At 53.0% G+C, this 25,420-nt stretch overlaps 1 protein-coding gene across 1 annotated transcript in view; it reads right to left on the reverse strand.

Annotated features, from left to right (window-relative positions):
- The window catches only part of ELP5 (elongator acetyltransferase complex subunit 5), a 66,607-nt gene extending 41,690 nt beyond the window's left edge, over positions 1-24,917 (reverse strand). The window contains exons 1-4 of the mRNA XM_083185905.1: positions 24,733-24,917; positions 23,899-23,959; positions 23,040-23,120; positions 21,151-21,374 (exon numbers count right to left, since the gene is read on the reverse strand). Coding sequence (XP_083042031.1) covers positions 21,151-21,374; positions 23,040-23,120; positions 23,899-23,959; positions 24,733-24,784 — 418 coding nt within the window. The 5' untranslated portion in view covers positions 24,785-24,917. The remainder of the gene's footprint in view (positions 1-21,150; positions 21,375-23,039; positions 23,121-23,898; positions 23,960-24,732) is intronic.
- Between the last annotated feature and the right edge of the window lie 503 nt (positions 24,918-25,420).

Consider the following 25,420-nt stretch of genomic DNA (forward strand, 5'->3'; position numbering starts at 1 on the left):
CACATCTGTCACAGGCAGAGGAGTACAGACCAGCGCTCACTAACACATAAGGGAAGGTATAATATATATATGTATTATATATAGTGTTCCCGCTAGGCTGTTTTAGCGGGGCGCTGCGCCCTGCCCGATTTTTAATGGTCAAAATGCGCCCTGCCCCTCTAAATCAGCCTGCAGTCTGTCCCACCGGAGTGGCCGGGCCGTCGCATCGCTCAAGGGGGCTTGCCCGGCCATGGCTACGTCCCGGCAGCTCAGTGACATAGTCATGGCCGGGCAAGCCCCCTTCAGTGATGCGGCGGCCCAGGCACACCTCCTGTAGTGATGCGGCGGCCCGGGCACGCCCCCTGTAGTGATGCGGCGGCCCGGGCACGCCCCCCGTAGTGACGTCGGCGGCCCGGGCACGCCCCCGTACTGACGTCGGCGTGCCCGGTCCGCCCCTCCAGCGCCCTGCCTCATTTCGTTCCTAGAAGGAACACTAATATATACACATCTGTCACAGGCAGAGGAGTACAGACCAGCGCTCACTAACACATAAGGAAAGGTATACTATATGTATTATATACACACACATCGGTCACAGGCAGAGGAGGACAGACCAGCGCTCACTAACACATAAGGGAAGGTATAATATAACGAGATTTAGGCATTACCTGGTAAATCTCTCTTTTCGAGGTAGTCAGGGGCCACAGGTTTTACAGTGGGTAGTGAAGTGGGAGAGAGCTTCCAGCATCCTAGAGGTTAAAACTTCAACTGCCTTCCAGGCAGCCAGGCTCCTCCCCTCCTCTACCGCGCCTCCAGGCCAAGGACCTCAGTTTTTTAACAAGCCAAGGCAGGAGACAAGAGAGAAGGAAGAGAAGCACCGCACAGAAACACATTCTGAACACGTTAGTACCTTCAACCGAGGGACAATATAACATAATCGTAACTTAACTGTAACGGAAGTAAAGCAGGCGCGGCAGGGAGGGATCCCTGTGGCTCTTAACGTCCTCGAAAAAAGAGATTTACCAGGTAAGACATAAATCTCGTTTTATTCATCGGGACACGTCAGGAGCCACAGGCTTTACAGTGGGACGTCTTAAAGCAGCCACCTAAGGCCAATACACACTGGCCGAAGGCCAAGTCCTGAGAGGCAAACGTGTCGATAGTGCAAAAACACAAGACAGTATTGGCGGTAAGAAGGGATGTTACGAAAAACCGCCCGGTCAGAATAGAAGACCAGGAAATGGGACTTACAGGATAGAGCTGACAGTTCATAGACTCTCCTGGCCGAAGTTATCGCCAACAAGAAAACGGAACAAGATGGAAAAGGCCGAAACTTGAACCTTCAAGAAAGATAAGCGCAACCCAGCCTTCAGGCCCTTTTGCTAGAAGGACAGAACCCTAGCCAGGCCTGGGATAGAAGCAGCAAGTTCGACACCAGGTAACGTAAGCCCCCCAAATGCGATAAGCCCCCACCGAGGAAGGTTTCCTCGACCTTAGTATGGTGGATATCACTCTAGTGTTAAAGCCCCTGGGCTCTTAACAGGGAGGTCTCAACAGCCACCCTGTCAAAACAAGATGCCTCAAATCCGGGTGTAGACACGGACCCTGAGAGAGCAGGTCTGGGCGCAGGGGTAGACTAAATGGAAGGGCCACTGACAAGGCCTGCAGATCTGAGAACCAGATCCATCTGGGCAAATGTGGAGCCACCAGAATCAACGTGCCGCCCTCCGCCTTCAGCTTGCGGATCACTTGCAGGAGGAGTGAAATCGGCGGGAATGCGTACATCAGTGTGAACAGTCACAGGGTGGACAGGGCGTCCAGCAGGCAAGCCCCTGGGTCATGAGACCTGGATCCGTACAGGGGGAGTTTATGGTTTTGGCGAGAGGCCATGAAGTCCACCTCTGGTAGGCCCCACCATTGTACTAGCATCTGGAACACCTTCGGATGGACGGCCTGGACTGGACTTGCACCGGGCGACCCCTCAGCCAGGGTTCCACCAGACAGAGGGCCCGAAAGACTGCCCTCAGTTTGAGGACATTGATGGAGAGCAAGGCCTCCAGACCGTTCTAGAGGCCCTGGAACGACCTCTGGCAAGTGACTGCCCCCCAACCATGGAGACTGGCATCCGGGGTGAGAAGAGTCCACTGGTGGATCCAGAACGGCCTCCGCAGAGTGTGGTTCTGGTCCAGGAGCCACCAGCAAAGGGAGAGTCGTATCGTTGGAGACAAAGCTAATGTCTGGGCCCGAATGTTGTGGTAGGATCCTGACCACTTGGAGAGAATCTCCCGCTGTAGTGGGCGGGAGTGGAAATGAGCATATTCTGCCATGTTGAAGGCTGATACCATCGAACTCAGGACCCTCATGCAGGCATGCACAGACACCCGCCGGGGAGAGAGGAGACGCCGGATCCGGGATTGCAGAGCCAGGCAGCATTCCTCAGGAAGGTAGATCCTCTAACAAACCGTATCTAACCTGGCCCCCAGATGGCCCATAGACTGAGCCGGAAACAGGCAAGAATTGGGCCAATTGATGACCGAGCCGTGACACTCCAGGAGATGTGCCACTATGGCCAGGTGGTTCTGGAGAACATCTGCGCTAGAATTAACAGGTCGTCCAGATACAGGAGTATTCGGACACCCTGGTTGCGCAGATTGCTGCTTATGACGGCCATGACCTTTGTGAACACCCGAGGGGTGGTAGACAGGCCAAAGGGCAGGGCACGGAACTGAAAATGATGGTCCCGGAGGGCAAACCGCAGAAACCGTTGATGTTCCAGCTGGATGGGAATATGCAGATATGAATCCTTTATATTCAGTGAGGCCATAAAGTCCCCTGGCTGAAGGGCCAAGACTATAGAGCGCAAGGTTTCCATCCTGAACATCGGGACTCGAACAAACTTGTTGAGCCATTTTAAGTTGAGGATGGGCTTGAAGGATCCATTGGGCTTTTTGACAAGAAAAAGGCTGACATAGAACCCGGAACCCCTTTCAGTTAAAGGGATGGGTAAAATGACTCCCGACAGGAGCAGCTTTTGAACGGACTGTTCCAAAGCCCTGCACTTTTCCAGGTCCGATGGGAGGCTCGTGGAAAAGAATGATCATCTCCAAAGAGTTAAGGAGTAGCCTTGAGAGACCGCATCCTGAACACAAGCATCTGTTGTGGATTCTAGCCAGATGGCCGAGAACCCCAACAGATGTCAGTCCACCTTGGGATCCCCCAGGTGGGGTCCCACCTCGTCATGTGGAGGGTTTGTCCGCTGGCTTAGGATCGGGGCGTCTGGTGGCCCAGGGAAGCTTATCATTGGGTTTGGAGGATCTGGCCCCCTGGGGAGATCTAGAGGAGGCCTGTCCCCTGCCCCGGCCCTGAAAGTGAAAGGACTGGAAGGGAACCCGGGGACGTGGGGTAATAACAGAGGGCAGGAAAGCAGCCTTAGAAGCTGCTACTATAGCTACCATTTTATCCAGCTCTGGTCCAATAAGAGGGAACCCTCGAAGGGAAGAGCTTCTAACGAATCCACCTTCCAAGAGCGCAGCCATAGGGATTTGTGTGCAGCCACAGCCGAAGCTGATGCTCTGGAGGTGAAAGTGATGGAATCCAGAGCCGCATCTCCCAGATAAAGTGCAGCCTGATGCACCAAATCAATAGTAGGTAGCAGGGTTTCTGCAGGCACCCCTCTGCAGCATCCACCGCGAGAGTAGTTGTCCACTCAACTAAAGCCTTAGCCACCCAGGCGGATAGGAGGGCAGGCTGATCCGCAGCACCGGAAGTGGTGTAAATGAGCTTTAGGAAGTTCTCCGACTTCTGATCAGCCGGGTCCTTAAGGTACGCAGTAGGAATGGGCAGCATAGAGGATTTTACTAACTTTGCCACATCTGCGTCTACTTTGGCGACAGTCTCCCCGGGGACCTGGTCCTCTGGGGGGAGGGGTAGAGGGAGGAAAAACACTTAGGCAAGCTAAACATCCTGTTAGGTACCTCCCGAGGGTAGAGACTAGATCCCCTTCAGTTTGATTACAGGATGTTATGTTCAGTGAGCTGCCAGAGCCGCAGTGTGTCTTGCTGGCGCAATCGTGTGCACTCCCAACGGTGATCGCGTTACCTTCGCTGAAGGTCCCTGGTGGTTGTGGCTCCCCAGTGCCAGCTGCTGTCCCCAACTGCAAGTGGCACTGCAGCTCGAGACCCGGGTGATGGAGCAGCAGCACAGGTGTTTTGCAAGACCCCCCAGCGCTGCTGCCCTGTCACTAACAGTGTAAAAAAAGAGAGAAAAAGTAAATAAAAGTGAAGTAAGGCTGCATAAAGCAGCCCCTCTATCAGGTGTGTCTGGCTCTTGCCAGCACCTTAAACAACGGAGTCCCTTGGCCTGGAGGCGGGTAGGCGCCTGGCTCCCTGGGGGGCAGTTAAGTTTGACCTCTAGGGTGCTGGAAGCTCTCTCCCACTCCACTACCCACTGTAAAGCCTGTGGCCCCTGAGGTGTCCCAATGAATAAAATGAAATAATTCAATAAAAACTAAAGCTCCCTCATGGCCAGGAGACCGACTCCTCTGGCACTTATACCAAGACGGAGGTCTGGGTGGGGATAGAGGGGGGAGGAGCACCAGCTCTATCCCCATACGTCACTGACTGCAGTGTCCCTTGCTGCACGCTGGAGAAAACGGGATTTTGTACTTCCCGTTAAATCCTTTTCTCCGATTCCACAGGTGACAATGGAGCTTACACAGTGGGGAATAGAGGGCGACTACTAGGAGTTTGGGCACTTAAAGAAACTAGAAGTGTGGCCGGCTCCTCCCCTCTACTTCCCCCAGCCAGGCAGTCCCGAATTGTGCCCTGAGGGAGCTGAAAGAGAGAGAAAACACACTGCCTAGAGGAGGTTACACATCTCACGCCCATATCACACAACAGATAAAAGAACAGGAGAAAATTAGAAACCACACATATAATATGGCAAGGGAGTTCCTACAAAACGATTCTGGAAGGAGCCCTGCCAGGTAACCTAACAGCCGAAATAACAATAAAACATATGGATAGGCGAAGGAGGGCATCCAGTGCCAACTGTGGAATTGGAGAAAAGGATTTAACGGTAAGTACAAAATCCCGTTTTCTCCTTCATCCACTAGGTAGCACTGGAGCTTACAGTGGGGACGTCCCAGAGCCCCCCAAACGGGAGGGACGGCACTGAGAGCCTTCCAATACCGCCCGGCCAAACTGCAAAGCTTGGCACGCAAAAGGTATCGAACCTGTAAAATTTTATGAAAGTTCGGTGTCCAGACCAAGTAGCAAACTGAAACCCCTCGGGCATCCGCCCAGGAGGGACCCACAGAGCGTGTGAAGTGGGCCGTAATAGAGGAAGGAGGCACACGAGATGCTGCCACATAAGCCTGTTTAACTGTAAGACGAAGCCATCTGGCTAACGTCTGTTTAGAGCAGTGATTTTCAACCTTTTTACCTTGCGGCACACTAAATAAGATTTTAAAATTGCCAAGGCACACCATGAGATCCCCACAGGGCAAAACACATTGGTTCCCCCATGAAAAACAAAACAAACCTACAGTATTGGCCCCCATATACAGGTAACAAAAATAAAATACATTGGCCCTTTACATGAAAAGAAGAGACCAGTAAATAACAGTTGAACTGGTGGTGGCTGTAAACTGGTTTGGGCATCTCTAGATCTGGGGGCGCACTTGAGAACAGCTCAAGGCACACTAGTGTGCCACGGCACAGTGGTTGAAACACACTGGTTTAGAGGCTGGCCAACTTGGCTTGGACAAGTCGTACAGGCTGAATAACGCATCCGATTTACGGAAGGAAGCCGTCCTGGAGTCTTGGATTTCGAGAAGTCCTCTGTGAAAGCGGGCACAACAATCGACTGAATGATGTGGAACAAGGACACGACCTTAGGAAGGACGGAAGGACGCTTTAGTTCTCAATTCCGCCCGATCCTCATAAAATATTAATAAAGGAGGTCGACAGGACACAGTGCACGGAGGACCGAAACCCTTCTGGCTGAGGCTAGAGCTAACAGCAAAACAGGCTTCCAAGTGAGGTATTTGAGCTCGACAGACTCCAAAGGCTCAAATAGCGGAGACTATAAGAAGGAGAGAATCAGATTTAGGTCCCACGGAGCTGTGGGTGTACGGAATGGAGGCTGAATTCTCAAGACCCCCTGACCCCCTCCGTTGAGGCTTCCCCAGTCTTTGGCAGGTATTTCGATACTGCTTAACATCTCTAGAAATCCCTGGCCAGAAGAAATTCCGTAACAGTCGGGCCAGCGTTTTACGGGTGCCGAAATGCTCAGCTGTGGGGATGTCATGAGCAAGAGCTAGTAATTGCACTCTATATGGTGTAGGTACCACCAACTGTTTAGTAGGCATGACAGCTTCTTGTCCAGGCTGAGGAACGACCAGTCGGTACAGTAATTCCTCTTCCCAAACTATCTTGTTTCCGTCGGCTGTTTCCAACCCCAGGTCGACTGCGCTCCTTAATTTACAAAGGGAGGGGTCAGTCTTTTGGGCCTGCAGGAACTCAGTGCGGTCCACCTTCTAGAGTGCTAGATAAGGAACTAGAATCACTTACCGTGGTTGTCTGGGTAGGTTGTTTCTGTTCCATATCTGTTGCCTGGGTAACTCTTTTTGCTTGGCTTCTGGTCACCGCCTGGACAAAGTGTGTCACCAGTCCTTGTCCCAGATCATTTCCGAGGATGACCTTGGCTGGTAGCCCCTTGAATACTCGGACCTCCACAATTCCTTGATCAGCTCCCCAATCCAGATGTCTCTTGGCAATGGGGATGTCTGCCTGTTGTCCCCGGGCGGCGGCAATTCGTACATACTGTCCAGGAATAACCCCCTATGCGGGAATCAGGTCTGGTTCGATCAAAGTGAGTGAGGCCCCAGAATCTCGTAGGCCCTGTACCCGCTGATCCTCCACTGCCACAGTCTGTAGGTGCCCTCGCATATTCCTGGGAGTTGCCTGCTTTTCCCCCAGTACCAGATCCACAATGTACACCCCATCTGCCATCCCATATGTATCTGACTGGATGACCTCTTCACCATAATCCTCCATGGAGTAACATACCACAGAGACTGGGGCTGGTCTAGCCCCAGGAAATGGTCCTCGTGTGCGTGGACAGTCTCTCAGCAAGTGCCCTGGTTGATTGCAGCGGTAACACTTCCGATGTTCTGGGTTAGCCACTCTAAATCTGGGCGGCTGATCGGTGGTGCTTCTGACATAGACTCCTTTGTTAATATTATTGATGAACGGTTCTTTGTCAGGGGGCTTCTCCACTCTTGGGATTCTTGCAGCAGAGACTCTCCATTGGGGACGATTGGCTATATATTCATCAGCCCATTCCGCAGCTTGCTCAGGTGTATCGGGCTTCCTGTCCATGACCCACTCCCGTACCTCTGGTGCCATCTTAATCATTAGCTGTTCCACCACGATTAAGTTGATGATCTGCTCCGCAGTGGAGGCCTGCCTCCCTTCAAGCCATTTCCCACAGTTTTGCCGTAGCGGACTAGTAAACTCCTGGTGGGAAGCAGTCCCACTTTTATTCAGCGTTCTGAATTTGAGACGATAAGATTCTGCAGTGATCTGAAACTTAGCCAGCAATGCCTTCTTTATACTGGCGTAGACTTTACACTCCTGGGGAGTTAGGGCCCGATAGGCTTCCAAAGCCCTACCAGTGAGACTTGGCCCCAAGTACTTTGGCCATTCAGCTGGCTCTATTCCATTCACCTCCATGAGATTCTCAAAGATCTGGAGGTGAGTGTCAATGTCTGTTTCATTTTCCCGGAATGTGGGAACATCCTTAAATCCCAAGTGTTGCTTGTTTTGGACAGAACTTTGGGGTGACTCTGGAGATCCACCGCCAGTAGGAATTTGTACCCCAAGTATTGCTTGGATTACCCCAGCTCTCTCCTGTGGGGTCGCACCATCACCAAGTGCCCCCAGCCAGCTCTGTAATGCAGCAGGAGTAACAGTGGTGGACTCTGGTAACTTACTGGATGCATTGATACCACTGCCTGCCGGCACCTCTTCATCATCACTCAGGTGGTTGGGATCCTCTGGGTGCGTCCGATCCCACTCCAACAACCTCAGCACCAGTGTCTCCCGGGTCTCAGTCCCATCATAAGTAATACCTTTCATCCTGCAAAATCCTTGCGGGTGAGGTTTCCGTGCTGTACGGTAAAACTTCTGCTCTCTCATTGTGTTCTCCCCTTGATTGCTGGCCACAACTTCTGGCTGACGCTCCATCCTGATATTCGGCAGTGTTACTGTTGCTTCTATCCAGTACCTTGTAATCTCTGCAGAAACTGTGTGATGTCCCTCCGCTGCCGCCAAATGTGAGGATACCGGGAGACCTGGGTACCCTGGGGTTCAGGAATCACACAGCAGAGCGGGTAACAATGAAAACAGCTTGTACTTTATTCAGGGAGACCAAGAAATCCAGTAACCAGCAGCAGCAGCATCAGGATTATACTAATACAGTCCACTCACAGTTCAGCAAAGTCTCCTCAAGCTGCTGTACAATGTATCAGAGTATCTCCTACAGTCCTGAGCAGCACTGATACAGTGTATCAGTATCTCCTACAGTCCTGAGCAGCACTGACACAGTGTATCAGTGTATCTCCTACAGTCCTGAGCAGTGCTGACACAGTGTATCAGTGTATCTCCTACAGTCCTGAGCAGTGCTGACACAGTGTATCAGTATCTCCTACAGTCCTGAGCAGTGCTGACACAGTGTATCAGTATCTCCTACAGTCCTGAGCAGCGCTGACACAGTGTATCAGTGTATCTCCTACAGTCCTGAGCAGCGCTGATACAATGTATCAGTGTATCTCCTACAGTCCTGAGCAGTGCTGACACAGTGTATCAATATCTCCTACAGTCCTGAGCAGCACTGATACAATGTATCAGTGTATCTCCTACAGTCCTGAGCAGCGCTGATACAATGTATCAGTGTATCTCCTACAGTCCTGAGCAGTGCATCAGTATCTCCTACAGTCCTGAGCAGCGCTGACACAGTGTATCAGTATCTCCTACAGTCCTGAGCAGCGCTGACACAGTGTATCAGTGTATCTCCTACAGTCCTGAGCAGCGCTGACACAGTGTATCTCCTACAGTCCTGAGCAGCGCTGACACAGTGTATCAGTGTATCTCCTACAGTCCTGAGCAGTGCTGACACAGTGTATCAGTATCTCCTACAGTCCTGAGCAGCACTGATACAATGTATCAGTGTATCTCCTACAGTCCTGAGCAGTGCTGACACAGTGTATCAGTATCTCCTACAGTCCTGAGCAGCACTGATACAATGTATCAGTGTATCTCCTACAGTCCTGAGCAGTGCTGACACAGTGTATCAGTATCTCTTACAGTCCTGAGCAGCGCTGACACAGTGTATCAGTATCTCCTACAGTCCTGAGCAGCGCTGACACAGTGTATCAGTGTATCTCCTACAGTCCTGAGCAGTGCTGACACAGTGTATCAGTATCTCTTACAGTCCTGAGCAGCGCTGACACAGTGTATCAGTATCTCCTACAGTCCTGAGCAGCGCTGACACAGTGTATCAGTATCTCCTACAGTCCTGAGCAGCGCTGACACAGTGTATCAGTGTATCTCCTACAGTCCTGAGCAGCGCTGACACAGTGTATCTCCTACAGTCCTGAGCAGCACTGACACAGTGTATCAGTGTATCTCCTACAGTCCTGAGCAGTGCTGACACAGTGTATCAGTATCTCCTACAGTCCTGAGCAGCACTGATACAATGTATCAGTGTATCTCCTACAGTCCTGAGCAGTGCTGACACAGTGTATCAGTATCTCCTACAGTCCTGAGCAGCACTGATACAATGTATCAGTGTATCTCCTACAGTCCTGAGCAGTGCTGACACAGTGTATCAGTATCTCCTACAGTCCTGAGCAGCGCTGACACAGTGTATCAGTGTATCTCCTACAGTCCTGAGCAGTGCTGACACAGTGTATCAGTATCTCCTACAGTCCTGAGCAGCACTGATACAATGTATCAGTGTATCTCCTACAGCCCTGAGCAGTGCTGACACAGTGTATCAGTATCTCTTACAGTCCTGAGCAGCGCTGACACAGTGTATCAGTATCTCCTACAGTCCTGAGCAGCGCTGACACAGTGTATCAGTGTATCTCCTACAGTCCTGAGCAGTGCTGACACAGTGTATCAGTATCTCCTACAGTCCTGAGCAGCGCTGACACAGTGTATCAGTATCTCCTACAGTCCTGAGCAGCGCTGACACAGTGTATCAGTGTATCTCCTACAGTCCTGAGCAGCGCTGACACAGTGTATCTCCTACAGTCCTGAGCAGCACTGACACAGTGTATCAGTGTATCTCCTACAGTCCTGAGCAGTGCTGACACAGTGTATCAGTATCTCCTACAGTCCTGAGCAGCACTGATACAATGTATCAGTGTATCTCCTACAGTCCTGAGCAGTGCTGACACAGTGTATCAATATCTCCTACAGTCCTGAGCAGCACTGATACAATGTATCAGTGTATCTCCTACAGTCCTGAGCAGCGCTGATACAATGTATCAGTGTATCTCCTACAGTCCTGAGCAGTGCATCAGTATCTCCTACAGTCCTGAGCAGCGCTGACACAGTGTATCAGTATCTCCTACAGTCCTGAGCAGCGCTGACACAGTGTATCAGTGTATCTCCTACAGTCCTGAGCAGCGCTGACACAGTGTATCTCCTACAGTCCTGAGCAGCACTGACACAGTGTATCTCCTACAGTCCTGAGCAGTGCTGACACAGTGTATCAGTATCTCCTACAGTCCTGAGCAGCACTGATACAATGTATCAGTGTATCTCCTACAGTCCTGAGCAGCGCTGACACAGTGTATCAGTGTATCTCCTACAGTCCTGAGCAGCACTGACACAGTGTATCAGTATCTCCTACAGTCCTGAGCAGCACTGATACAATGTATCAGTGTATCTCCTACAGTTCTGAGCAGTGCTGACACAGTGTATCAGTATCTCTTACAGTCCTGAGCAGCGCTGACACAGTGTATCAGTATCTCCTACAGTCCTGAGCAGCGCTGACACAGTGTATCAGTGTATCTCCTACAGTCCTGAGCAGTGCTGACACAGTGTATCAGTATCTCTTACAGTCCTGAGCAGCACTGATACAATGTATCAGTGTATCTCCTACAGTCCTGAGCAGTGCTGACACAGTGTATCAGTATCTCTTACAGTCCTGAGCAGTGCTGACACAGTGTATCAGTATCTCTTACAGTCCTGAGCAGTGCTGACACAGTGTATCAGTATCTCCTACAGTCCTGAGCAGTGCTGACACAGTGTATCAGTGTATCTCCTACAGTCCTGAGCAGCACTGACAGTGTATCAGTGTATCTCCTACAGTCCTGAGCAGTGCTGACACAGTGTATCAGTGTATCTCCTACAGTCCTGAGCAGTGCTGACACAGTGTATCAGTATCTCTTACAGTCCTGAGCAGTGCTGACACAGTGTATCAGTATCTCCTACAGTCCTGAGCAGTGCTGACACAGTGTATCAGTGTATCTCCTACAGTCCTGAGCAGTGCTGACACAATGTATCAGTGTATCTCTTACAGTCCTGAGCAGCACTGACACAGTGTATCTCCTACAGTCCTGAGCAGCACTGACACAGTGTATCAGTATCTCCTACAGTCCTGAGCAGCTCTGACACAGTGTATCAGTGTATCTCCTACAGTCCTGAGCAGTGCTGACACAGTGTATCAGTGTATCTCCTACAGTCCTGAGCAGTGCTGACACAATGTATCAGTGTATCTCTTACAGTCCTGAGCAGCACTGACACAGTGTATCTCCTACAGTCCTGAGCAGCACTGACACAGTGTATCAGTATCTCCTACAGTCCTGAGCAGCGCTGACACAGTGTATCAGTGTATCTCCTACAGTCCTGAGCAGCGCTGACAGTGTATCAGTGTATATCCTACAGTCCTGAGCAGCACTGACAGTGTATCAGTGTATATCCTACAGTCCTGAGCAGCACTGGCAGTGTATCAGTGTATGTTCTACAGTCCTGAGCAGTGCTGACACAGTGTATCAGTGTATCTCCTACAGTCCTGAGCAGCGCTGACAGTGTATCAGTGTATCTCCTACAGTCCTGAGCAGTGCTTACACAGTGTATCAGTGTATCTCCTACAGTCCTGAGCAGCACTGACACAGTGTATCAGTGTATCTCCTACAGTCCTGAGCAGCACTGACACAGTGTATCAGTATCTCCTACAGTCCTGAGCAGCGCTGACACAATGTATCAGTGTATCTCCTACAGTCCTGAGCAGCGCTGACACAGTGTATCAGTATCTCCTACAGTCCTGAGCAGTGCTGACAGTGTATCAGTGTATCTCCTACAGTCCTGAGCAGTACTGACACAGTGTATCAGTATCTCCTACAGTCCTGAGCAGGTCTGACACAATGTATCAGTGTATCTCCTACAGTCCTGAGCAGCACTGACACAGTGTATCAGTGTATCTCCTACAGTCCTGAGCAGCGCTGACACAGTGTATCAGTGTATCTCCTACAGTCCTGAGCAGCGCTGACAGTGTATCAGTGTATATCCTACAGTCCTGAGCAGCACTGACAGTGTATCAGTGTATATCCTACAGTCCTGAGCAGCACTGGCAGTGTATCAGTGTATCTTCTACAGTCCTGAGCAGTGCTGACACAGTGTATCAGTGTATCTCCTACAGTCCTGAGCAGCGCTGACAGTGTATCAGTGTATCTCCTACAGTCCTGAGCAGTGCTTACACAGTGTATCAGTGTATCTCCTACAGTCCTGAGCAGCACTGACACAGTGTATCAGTGTATCTCCTACAGTCCTGAGCAGCACTGGCAGCTGTAGCAGAGCACACAGAATGGCTAGTCACTGATTACACAGAGAGGGGACACAGTCACCTCTTCTCCCACAATCCACCTTTGCTGGTTCTTTCCATTTTCTCCTTTCGGATTGGTGGACCATGCTGTCAATCTTTACAAAGGGGAAGGAGGAAGGCTTTTCTAAAAAGGAACACTTCCTTACTGTCTGTCTGTGAACTCTGCAGACTGAGGACTTTAATTTAAGAATACAAAACTTGGGCCATAGGGAACTCATTTCTAAAATGCAGGCAAGCCCTATCCTGTGCCTCCTCACAACTTCCTTTCTAGCTTGCAGCATAGTAGGAATTCCTGTCCTTCGGAGGATCGACCGCTCAGCAGCCAGGCCGTTAAATAAAGCCGCTGAAAGTCCGGATGGATGAACGGACCTTGAGACAGAAGGTCGGGCTGAAGAGGAAGAGGCCAGGGTTCGTCCACTAGGAGGGACGTTAGAATGGTGTACCAGGACCTGCAAGGCTAGTCCGGAGCTATAAGGAGCACCATCACTGGCTCCCTGCGAATGTATTGTAGGATTCGCGGTAACATCGGGAACGGAGGAAGGAGGTAGACAAACTGGTATCTCTCATCCGAGCGCAGTAAAGAGGAAGTTGATGGTTGTGTCGAGATGCCATCAAGTCGATTTGGGGGTGAACCAGCCTCTGAAACACCTGAGGGTGACGACACCACTCTCCCTGATGGATGTCTTGGCGACTGAGATAGCCGGCTTCCCAGTTTTCTACCCCTGGTATGAATACCGCTGAGATCACCTGAAGATGATACTGGGCCCAGAGTAGGATTCGGCTGACATCTTTCATTCATGGCATTGTCTGACTGGACTCGGACTGCTTTTCCTGTAAGGAGATGGATAGCCTCCTGTAGAGCATTGTATACTGCTCGGAGCTCCAGGATGTTGATCGGGAGACGTGACTCCTGCGGAGACCACAGGCCCTGAAATTGACACCCTGACGTGACCACTCCCCAACCTCTGAGACTGGTGTCTGTGGTTAGGAGAGTCCAATCCCAGGCCCCGAATAACTTTCCTTGGAGGAGGTTTCGGGAGTTGAGCCACCAAGCTAGGGACAGGCGGGCACGAGATGACAGGATCACCCACCGATGCATGGTGAGGTCAGAGCACGACCACTGTTGCAGGAGACGGTGCTGAAAAGGTCTTGATCTGAAGCGACCGTATTGAACAGCCTCGAAGGCAGCCACCATCTTTTCCAAGAGACGTATGCACAGGTATATGGTCACCCGTCTGTGCCGGAACCAAGAGTTGGAGGGAATCGTTCTTTTCCTGCGGTAAGATGATCCTGTGCTGTACTGTGTCCAATATCATTCCCAGGAACAGTAACCGCTGTCAGGGCTGAAGCTGGGATTTCTGATCATTTAGGATCCAGCCATGCTGAAGAACAATGGTCTGGGTCTGTTGCAAGTTGGAGACCAGCAGTTACGGGGAGGCTGCCTTCAACAGGAGGTCGTCTAAGTATGGAACCACCTTGATTCCCTGTCATCTGAGCAGCTGCATCATCACAGCCATGATCCTGGGAGCCGACGACAGGCCGAAAGGAAGAGCCTGAAATTGACACCCTGATGTGACCACTCCCCAACCTCTGAGACTGGTGTCTGTGGTTAGGAGAGTCCAATCCCAGGCCCCGAATAACTTTCCTTGGAGGAGGTTTCGGGAGTTGAGCCACCAAGCTAGGGACAGGCGGGCACGAGATGACAGGATCACCCACCGATGCATGGTGAGGTCAGAGCACGACCACTGTTGCAGGAGACGGTGCTGAAAAGGTCTTGATCTGAAGCGACCGTATTGAACAGCCTCGAAGGCAGCCACCATCTTTTCCAAGAGACGTATGCACAGGTATATGGTCACCCGTCTGTGCCGGAACCAAGAGTTGGAGGGAATCGTTCTTTTCCTGCGGTAAGATGATCCTGTGCTGTACTGTGTCCAATATCATTCCCAGGAACAGTAACCGCTGTCAGGGCTGAAGCTGGGATTTCTGATCATTTAGGATCCAGCCATGCTGAAGAACAATGGTCTGGGTCTGTTGCAAGTTGGAGACCAGCAGTTACGGGGAGGCTGCCTTCAACAGGAGGTCGTCTAAGTATGGAACCACCTTGATTCCCTGTCATCTGAGCAGCTGCATCATCACAGCCATGATCCTGGGAGCCGACGACAGGCCGTAAGGAAGAGCCTGAAATTGACACCCTGATGTGACCACTCCCCAACCTCTGAGACTGGTGTCTGTGGTTAGGAGAGTCCAATCCCAGGCCCCGAATAACTTTCCTTGGAGGAGGTTTCGGGAGTTGAGCCACCAAGCTAGGGACAGGCGGGCACGAGATGACAGGATCACCCACCGATGCATGGTGAGGTCAGAGCACGACCACTGTTGCAGGAGACGGTGCTGAAAAGGTCTTGATCTGAAGCGACCGTATTGAACAGCCTCGAAGGCAGCCACCATCTTTTCCAAGAGACGTATGCACAGGTATATGGTCACCCGTCTGTGCCGGAACCAAGAGTTGGAGGGAATCGTTCTTTTCCTGCGGTAAGATGATCCTGTGCTGTACTGTGTCCAATATCATTCCCAGGAACAGTAACCGCTGTCAGGGCTGAAGCTGGGATTTCTGATCATTTAGGATCCAGCCATGCTGAAGAACAATGGTCTGGGTCTGTTGCAAGTTGGAGACCAGCAGTTACGGGGAGGCTGCCTTCAACAGGAGGTCGTCTAAGTATGGAACCACCTTGATTCCCTGTCATCTGAGCAGCTGCATCATCACAGCCATGATCCTGGGAGCCGACGACAGGCCGAAAGGAAGAGCCTGAAATTGAAAGGGCTGGTCTCTGATGGGGAATCGTAGGAACGCCTGATCAGCTGGCCATATCGGGACATGAAGATACGCATCCGTGATGTCCTGGGACACCAAGTATTCGTTGGTCTCTAATCCTCCTATCACAGATTGCAAAGATTCCATTTTGAACTTTACCACTCGGAGATAGGGATTGAGGTCCTTTAAATGGAGAATGGGGCGAGAAGACCCGTCCAACGTTGGAACGAGAAATAGGGTGGAATAAAAACCCTGTGTCCTCCGTTCTGGGGGCACAGGAATGACCACTCCCAATTGTAGCAGCTTGTTGACCGCAGTCATTAAGGCCGCTCCTTTGTCTGGGGAACCGGTTGTGAAGAACCTGTGTGGCGGCTTCCTTTGGAAGTCTATTTTGCAGGCGAAGGTTATAGAGTCTATGACCCAGGCATGGTGACAGGACAGGGACCATGTTTCTCTGAATAGGAGTAGACGTGCCCCTACCCTGGGATCTCCCAAGTGGGTAGGATGCATGTCAAGAAGGTGGTTTTGGGATCCTGTTGGACAGTTGAAGTGAATCCCTGGCCCTGACCTCTGGAACCACGTCCCGCTCTGGAACTTCCTCGATATCTAGCCGTTGGGCGAAAGGACCGAAAAGACAGCCCCTGGAAAGGACGTCTGGGTGGAGGAGGTGGGGCTGCCGAGGGAAGAAAGGGCGATTTTCCTCCCGTTGCTTAGGAGATCATCTTGTCCAGTTCTGGACCGAACAAAGATTCTCCCTGGAAGGGGAGTGCCTCCACTGCCCTTTTGGATTCTTCGTCAGCTTGCCATTGACGCAGCCATAAGGCCCTGCGAGCCGATACAGATAGCACTGAGATGCGAGAAGCAATTCTACAAATGTCTATAAGATAGGCAGCGGCTTCTTTAATGTGGTCCGCCAAAACCGCTAACTCACCCGCCTCTGGATCCCCACCGAGTTCTCTAGAGATCTGTGCAGCCCAGGTCTCCATGGCCTTGTTCACCCAACATCCCACTTGTGCGGGGCAACACGCCTGCAGCTGTGTAGATAGTCTTCAATGTAGCTTCCAGTCAGAAGAGTCCTTTACGGAGGAGGCTCCTGGAATGGGTAGAACAGTCTTTTTGGAGAGGCGGGATACAGACGGATCCGCTGAGGGTGGAGTTTCGCATGCTTTTCTACTATCTGTAGGAAAAGGTTATGTTGTTAAAGTCTGCTTGACACCTGGAAGCGCTTATCCGGGTGAAGCCAGGCTTCCCTCAGTAGACCGTGTAATTCGTCTGACGCTGGAAGATCGCAGTCTGTCTGCGGTGTTTTGCAAACATCTTTTGGGGAGAATGCTGCAAAGAATCCTCATCTACCTTTTAGGTAGTCTTGACCATAGCAATGAGGTCGTCCACCCCCTGAGTATATTGGAACTACCTGCCGGCTCAGCGAATTCACCCTCTTGCAAAGGAGTCTTCTGAGCCATATTCTCTAAAACAGGGGGCGCTAAGGACTCGGGAAAACGGGGGGGCGCTAAGGACTCGGGAAAACAGGGGGCGCTAAGGACTCGGGTTCTGCCGGGGCAATCACCCTGGTAAGCCGCTGTACCGCCAACGTTAAGGAGGCCTGTTGAGCTCTAGAGTCCTCTCGCTCTCTTTTCGAGATGCTGATAATTCAGAGGATAATTTATTAATTACCTCTGTTAATTGAGAAGCCCAAACAGGAGTAGCCTGTTGGAGGGGCGACTCCTGGGACTCTGTACAGATTAGGCAAATACCAGCTCCCTCAGAATGAGGGGTACATTTTGTGTTACATTTCTTACACACACACACCCCTCAGCCAGTGACACCCTAATACCTCCCGTCATCTTACAAGGACACCCCAATGAGGTGCCTTGGAGGTACCCCTGCCATAATACAAGCTACTCTAGCACACGTAGTGAGAGAGACTGGTCAGGAGAGTAACAGGGCTGCCACTAGTCTGTACAGCGCTCTCCTAATCTCACCTCATTTCCCCACTGTATAACTCACAGACCGGGGATGAAGCCAGCAGCGCAGCGGCAGGACTCTGCGGACTTCTGTCATGCGGCAGGAGAGGACCCTCTCCGTCACAGCTCCGGAGCACATGCACAAAGATGGTACCGCTGTGAGGAGGATTGCAGGGGAAGACGGGAGTCTGAGCTCGGTGCTAAGCCCCGCCCCCCTGTGAAAGCTTTTTGATTCTAAGCACTGCCAAGTACCCGGATTCCCCTGCTAGCAGGGAGCCGGGTTATACTCAGAGAAGCCAGCTGGCTGGCGGCGGAGAGGCTCTGAGGGCTGAGATGCAAACTGCAAGCAGTGGCGTCCAGCTTCTCTGAGTCAGTGGACTCAAGAGCCGGGGACCCTGGCGCAGACCGCAAGCAGCAGCGCTGGGGTCCCCCCGGCAGCTCCCACGGGGCAGCCAACAGCTGGCTGGCTGTCCTCAAGTGTAAAAATAAAAATAGAACAAAACTTTCTATATTTTGCCCTGACTGAGCATGAAGCACCCAGCTCCTGTAGGACACAATCGAAGACTGCCTGGCTGGGGGAAGTAGAGGGGAGGAGCCGGCCTCCCTCTATTCCCCACTGTGAGCTCCAGTGCCACCTAGTGGATGAAGGAGAAATAATGACCCTACGCTAACAGACCCTAGTGCACTACAGCTGGACACACTTGTCACACTACAACACAATCCATGCTATGGAATATAAAATTATCTTATTAACGCTCCATGGAGAGCCTAACGTGTTAGTGGTAGTGTTCATTCTAGCATCCGCTGTCTTTGAAAACCCATGCAGTTCCTGTTCCCTGCCTGGGGTGTCGCTGTCTGCTGTGGTGTTTCTGTCCATCCGTGTCACCACCGATACAGACACCACCAGACCATGTACCCCCACCACCATACCACATAACCCCACAACCGACACCACCAGATCACATGCCCTCACCAACAGACCACACCTCCGACACCACATACCCCAACCACCAGCCCACGTACCACCAACACTAACAGACCACATAACCCACCACCAACATGTACCCCCACCACCAGCCCACGTACCCCCACAACTGACACCATCAGATCACGTACCCTCACCACCAACACCACCAGACCACGTAAGCCCACCACCACCAGACAATGTAACCACACCACATACCCCCCCAATACAGACACCACCAGACCACGTAACCCCACCACCAACACTACCAGACCACGTAACTCCACACCACCGACACCACATACCCCCATGACCAGACCAGGTAATCCCACACCACCACCACCACCACCAGACCACGTAACTCCACACCACCGACACCACATACCCCCATGACCAGACCAGGTAATCCCACACCACCACCACCAGACCACGTAACTCCACACCACCGACACCACATACCCCCATGACCAGACCAGGTAATCCCACACCACCACCAGACCACGTACCCCCCAACCACTGACACCACCAGACCACGTACCCTTGATGCTACAAGTGGGAGTGAGAAAATCCACCCACCTCCTAGACATCCAGGTGAATTTGTGATTTCCTTGCTCACTCCCACTTGAAGATAGAGATTTGTATATATACTGTGTAATCTCCTACACACCCCACTGTTGCTTACCCCAATACCTCCCATCATCTCACGAAGACACCCCAATATCTCCCGCCATCTCACACACACACCCTGCAGCCAGTGACACCCCAATACCTCCCATCATCTCACAAAGACACCCCAAAATCTCCCGCCATCACACACACACACACACCCCGCAACCAGTGACACCCCAATACCTCCCATCATCTCACAAGGACACCCCAATATCTCCTGCCATCTCCCACCCCCACAGCCAGTGACACACCGATACCTCCCGTCATCTTACAAGGGTACCCCAATATCTCCCGCCATCTCTCACACACACCCCGTAGCCAGTGACAACCCAATACCTACCGCCATTTCACCCCCCCCTCAGCCAGTAACACCCCAATACCTCCCGTCATCTTACAAGGACACCCCAATATCTCCTGCCATATCACACCCCCACAGCCAGTGACACCCCAATACCTCCCGTCATCTTACAAGGACACCCCAATATCTCCCGCCATCTCACCCCCCCTCAGCCAGTGACACCCCAATACCTCCCGTCATCTTACAAGGACACCCCAATATCTCCTGCCATCTCACACCCCCCACAGCCAGTGACACCCCAATACCTACCGTCATCTTACAAGGGTACCCCGATATCTCCTGCCATCTCACCTCCCCCCCCACAGCCAGTGACACCCCAATACCTCCCGTCATCTTACAAGGACGCCCCAATATCTCCCACCATCTCACCCCCCCCACAGCCAGTGACACCCCAATTACTCTTGCCATCTTACAAGGACACCCCAATATCTCCCGCCATCTCACCTCCCCAGCCAGTGACACCCCAATTACTCTCACCATCTTACAAGGACACCCCAATATCTCCCGCCATCACACCCCCCACAGCCAGTGACACCCCAATACCTCCCGTCATCTTACAAGGACGCCCCAATATCTCCCGCCATCTCACCTCCCCCCCAGTGACACCCCAATACCTCCCACCATCTTACAAGGTCACCCCAATATCTCCCGCCATCTCACCCCCCCTCAGCAAGTGACACCCCAATACCTCCCGTCATCTTACAAGGACACCCCAATATCTCCCGCCATCTCACCTCCCCTCCCCCACAGCCAGTGACACCCCAAAACCTCCCGTCATCTTACAAGGTCACCCCAATATCTCCCACCATCTCACCCCCCCACAGCCAGTGACACCCCAATACCTCCCACCATCTTACAAGGTCACCCCAATATCTCCCGCCATCTCACCCCCCCCCCAGCCAGTGACACCCCAATACCTCCCGCCATCTTACAAGGTCGCCCCAATATCTCCTGCCATCTCACCCCCCCCACAGCCAGTGACACCCCAATACCTCCCGCCATCTTACAAGGTCACCCCAATATCTCCTGCCATCTCACCCCCCCTCAGCAAGTGACACCCCAATACCTCCTGTCATCTCACAAGGGTACCCCGATATCTCCTGCCATCTCACCCCCCCCCCCCTCAGCAAGTGACACCCCAATACATCCCATCATCTTACAAGGACACCCCAATATCTCCCACCATCTCACACCCCCACAGCCAGTGACACCCCAATACCTCCAGTCATCTTACAAGGACACCCCAATATCTCCCACCATCTCACACCCCCACAGCCAGTGACACCCCAATACCTCCCGTCATCTTACAAGGTCACCCCAGTATCTCCCGCCATCTCACCCCCCCCAGCCAGTGACACCCCAATACCTCCCGTCATCTCACAAGGGTACCCCGATATCTCCCGCCATCTCTCACACCCCCCCCCACAGCCAGTGATGCCCCGATACCTCCCACCATCTCACAAGGACACCCCAATAACCATTCCCAGGAGAGTAATACGGATGCACTCACCGTCCTGCGTCTGGTGTCGGGATAATTCCCGCAGTGTGTGACAAACGGAAGAGAGGGGACATCGTGACAATATCCAGCTCAGAGAGTCCAGGACAATTGTGAGCGCACCGGCTGGACGTCCCACACGCTGCCATATTCCTTTCACAGAGAAATCCTGCAACGTTAATGAGTGTGAGCGCTGTCTCCAGCTCAGGGGGTCCGAGAAGCCGTCATGGAAGGTGAGGCTGGGAGGGAAGACAGGAGATGCAGAAGACTTTATACCCACCACGCAGGGATCGGTAATCCCACCCAGACTGCAGCCGTACGTACTGGTGGGTTGTGGCTCCAGGAATGGTGGTGACAACTGGTGCATGCGCAAATGCTTGGGACCGCCGCCTAGTACCACCGCCCAGTTCTGTATGTGACGGTGTGGGACAGCCGCCTAGTACCACCGCCCAGTTCTGTATGTGACGGTGTGGGACAGCAGCCTAGTGTCACCACCCGGTTCTGTATGTGACGGTGTGGGACAGCAGCCTAGTGCCACCTCCCAGTTCTGTATGTAACGGTGTGGGACATCCGCCTAGTGCCACCTCCCAGTTCTGTATGTGACGGTGTGGGACAGCCGCCTAGTGCCACCGCCCAGTTCTGTATGTAACGGTGTGGGACATCCGCCTAGTGCCACCTCCCAGTTCTGTATGTGACGGTGTGGGACAGCCGCCTAGTGCCACCTCCCAGTTCTGTATGTGACGGTGTGGGACAGCCGCCTAGTGCCACCTCCCAGTTCTGTATGTGACTGTGTGGGACAGCCGCCTAGTACCACCTCCCAGTTCTGTATGTGACGGTGTGGGACAGCCGCCTAGTGCCACCTCCCAGTTCTGTATGTAACGGTGTGGGACATCCGCCTAGTGCCACCTCCCAGTTCTGTATGTGACGGTGTGGGACAGCCGCCTAGTGCCACCTCCCAGTTCTGTATGTGACTGTGTGGGACAGCCGCCTAGTACCACCTCCCAGTTCTGTATGTGACTGTGTGGGACAGCCGCCTAGTACCACCTCCCAGTTCTGTATGTGATGGTGTGGGACAGCTGTCTAGTGCCACCTCCCAGTTCTGTATGTGATGGTGTGAGACAGCCGCCTAGTGTCACCACCCAGTTCTGTATGTGACGGTGTGGGACAGCCGCCTAGTGCCACCTCCCAGTTCTGTATGTGACGGTGTGGGACAGCCACCTAGTACCACCTCCCAGTTCTGTAGGTGACGGTGTGGGGACAGCCGCCTAGTACCACCTCCCAGTTCTGTATGTGGTGGTGTGGGACAGCCGCCTAGTGCCACCTCCCAGTTCTGTATGTGACGGTGTGGGACAGCCGTCTAGTGCCACCTCCCAGTTCTGTATGTGACGGTGTGGGACAGCCGCCTAGTACAACCTCCCAGTTCTGTATGTGACGGTGTGGGACAGCCGTCTAGTGCCACCTCCCAGTTCTGTATGTGACGGTGTGGGACAGCCGCCTAGTGCCACCTCCCAGTTCTGTATGTGACGGTGTGGGACAGCTGCCTAGTACCACCTCCCAGTTCTGTAGGTGACGGTGTGGGACAGCCGCCTAGTGCCACCTCCCAGTTCTGTAGGTGACGGTGTGGGACAGCCGCCTAGTACCACCTCCCAGTTCTGTATGTGACGGTGTGGGACAGCCACCTAGTACCACCGCCCAGTTCTGTATGTGACGGTGTGGGACAGCTGCCTAGTGCCACCTCCCAGTTCTGTATGTGACGGTGTGGGACCGCCGCCTAGTGCCACCTCCCAGTTCTGTATGTGACGGTGTGGGACAGCCACCTAGTACCACCGCCCAGTTCTGTATGTGACGGTGTGGGACAGCTGCCTAGTACCTCCTACATACCACCTGCACTCTGCTTCTCTCACCTGGAGAAATGCTGACATGGGAACCCAGCGAGGAGATCCTTCTGTGACCACTCATAGCCAAAGACGTGGACACTCTCTGCCCTGCAAGACGGAGATCTCAGTATGGTAACTTCCTGCATGCCTAGTACAACTTCCCCCTACCGTCACCCTGTCCCTGCAGCGCATCCCCTCCTCCTCCCATCACCCCTGTCCCAGCAGCGCATCCCTCCTCCTCCCGTTACCCCTGTCCCAACAGCGCATCCCTCCTCCTCCCATCACCCGTCCCTGCAGCACATCCCTCCTCCTCCCGTCGGGAAGCGGTCATCTATTAGAATGAACTTAGGTCTACAGTCATTAGGTCGACCCCATTAGGTCGACTGGCAGGAAGGTCGACCTGACTTAAGGTTGACATGGGCCAAGGTCGACATGACTTAAGGTCGAATTTGCATAAAGGTCGACATGAGGAAGGTCGACTGGTCATAAGGTCGACATGGGGTTTTTCACTGTTTTTTGAGCTGACATGTGCCGACAGGCGGTATTTCGAGCGAAGCGAGCGATGCGAGGGTCCGATTCTCATTGCCAACTTTGTCCATGTCGACTGTGTCGTCATTCGGATAAAAAAACCAGTGAAAACCCCATGTCGACCTTATGACCAGTCGACCTTTCTCATGTCGACCTTTATGCAAATTCGACCTTAAGTCATGTCGACCTTGGCCCATGTCGACCTTAAATCAGGTCGACCTTCCTGCCAGTCGACCTAATGGGGTCGACCTAATGACTGTAGACCTAAGTTAATTCTGACAGATGTACCGATTCCCTCCCGTCACCACTGTCCCCTGCATGTGCCCTGCGCCCATCCGTTCTCCCACCCCACACTCACCTGCGCAGTGCGGCAAGCAGAAAGCTGAGGAGTATTTCCCGACCACTATGGAGGGCAGAATCTGCGGAGACAGGTGACAGATAATCGGTTGGTGCAGGACCAAGCTAGAGCTCAGTGCCCACTGACTGGCCGGCAGCAGTAATACTCCATCTTACTAAATACTACGACTCGGGTGCATATGGGGGGGGGGATTACAGATGCCCACAAGGGACTCTGTGAGTATAGGGGGGGGGGGGGAGTACCTGTGAGTATGAGGGGGGGGGGGAGTACCTGTGAGTATGAGGGGGGGGGGGGGAGTACCTGTGAGTATGAGGGGGGGGGGGGGAGTACCTGTGAGTATGAGGGGGGAGGAGTACCTGTGAGTATGAGAGGGGGGAGTACCTGTGAGTATGAGGGGGGGGGGGAGTACCTGTGAGTATGAGGGGGGGGGGGGAGTACCCGTGAGTATGAGGGGGGGGGGGGAGTACCCGTGAGTATGAGGGGGGGGTACCCGTGAGTATGGGGGGGGGGAGTACCCATGAGTATGAGAGGGGGGGGGAGTACCTGTGAGTATGAGGGGGGGGGGGAGTACCTCTAAGTATGAGGGGGGGAGTACCTGTAAGTATGAGGGGGGGGAGTACCTGTAAGTATGAGGGGGGGGGGGGAGTACCTGTGAGTATGAGGGGGGGGAGTACCTGTGAGTATGAGGGGGGGGGGGAGTACCTGTAAGTATGAGGGGGGGAGAACCTGTGAGTATGAGGGGGGGGGGGGGGAGTACCTGTGAGTATGAGGGGGGGGGGGAGTACCTGTGAGTATGAGGGGGGGGTACATGTGAGTATGAGAGGGGGGGAGTACCTGTGAGTATTAGGAGTCCGGGGGTCCCGAGATCTCTCAGCTCCTGTAACATGGCGGCGACGGCTTCGGTGTCCTGGGAACATTACACCGGAGACCGGCGGCTCTTTAACACGGGAGGACTAAGATGGCCGCTTCCCTCACTCCTCAGCACCTCCGCCATGTTACTGCTCCCAGCCCCAGCCGCCATTTCCTTACAGCGGTATAGCCCGCTGACTACGGGAAAATGGCGGCAGTGAGAGAGACAGGAGAGCACGTCACGTATTTCCCTCTACTGCCACGCCCCAGGATTCCTGTATGTGCTTATCCCGGCATGCTGAGACTTGTAGTAGGAAGTATTGGTACAGACATGGGTAAGGGGGGGTGGCCTAAGTGTGTGTGTGGTGTGGGCACCTCCCACACTTAGGCCACACCCCCAAAATGTTTAGAGGTGGGTAAAAGAAAAGGTACTCTTTACCTAGAACGGCGCCCGCGATTGAAATCGCGGGCGTCGGGGGTAAAAATCGCGGTGATCGCGGTCATCGCGAGCATCGCGGGTAAATCGGGATGGCCGCGATGCCCGCGATTTTCCCATAGGGAACAATGTTAAAACGGCAGATTGACCGCGATTTTACTGTTAAATGCCTCAATGGACCCAATTTGGGGCCAAATAGGCCAAATTAACCCTTAAATGTCCCCCCAAATTTTTAAC

This window comes from Crinia signifera, chromosome 4 (assembly GCF_055691185.1).
Source record: "Crinia signifera chromosome 4, ASM5569118v1, whole genome shotgun sequence".
NCBI lineage: Eukaryota > Metazoa > Chordata > Amphibia > Anura > Myobatrachidae > Crinia > Crinia signifera.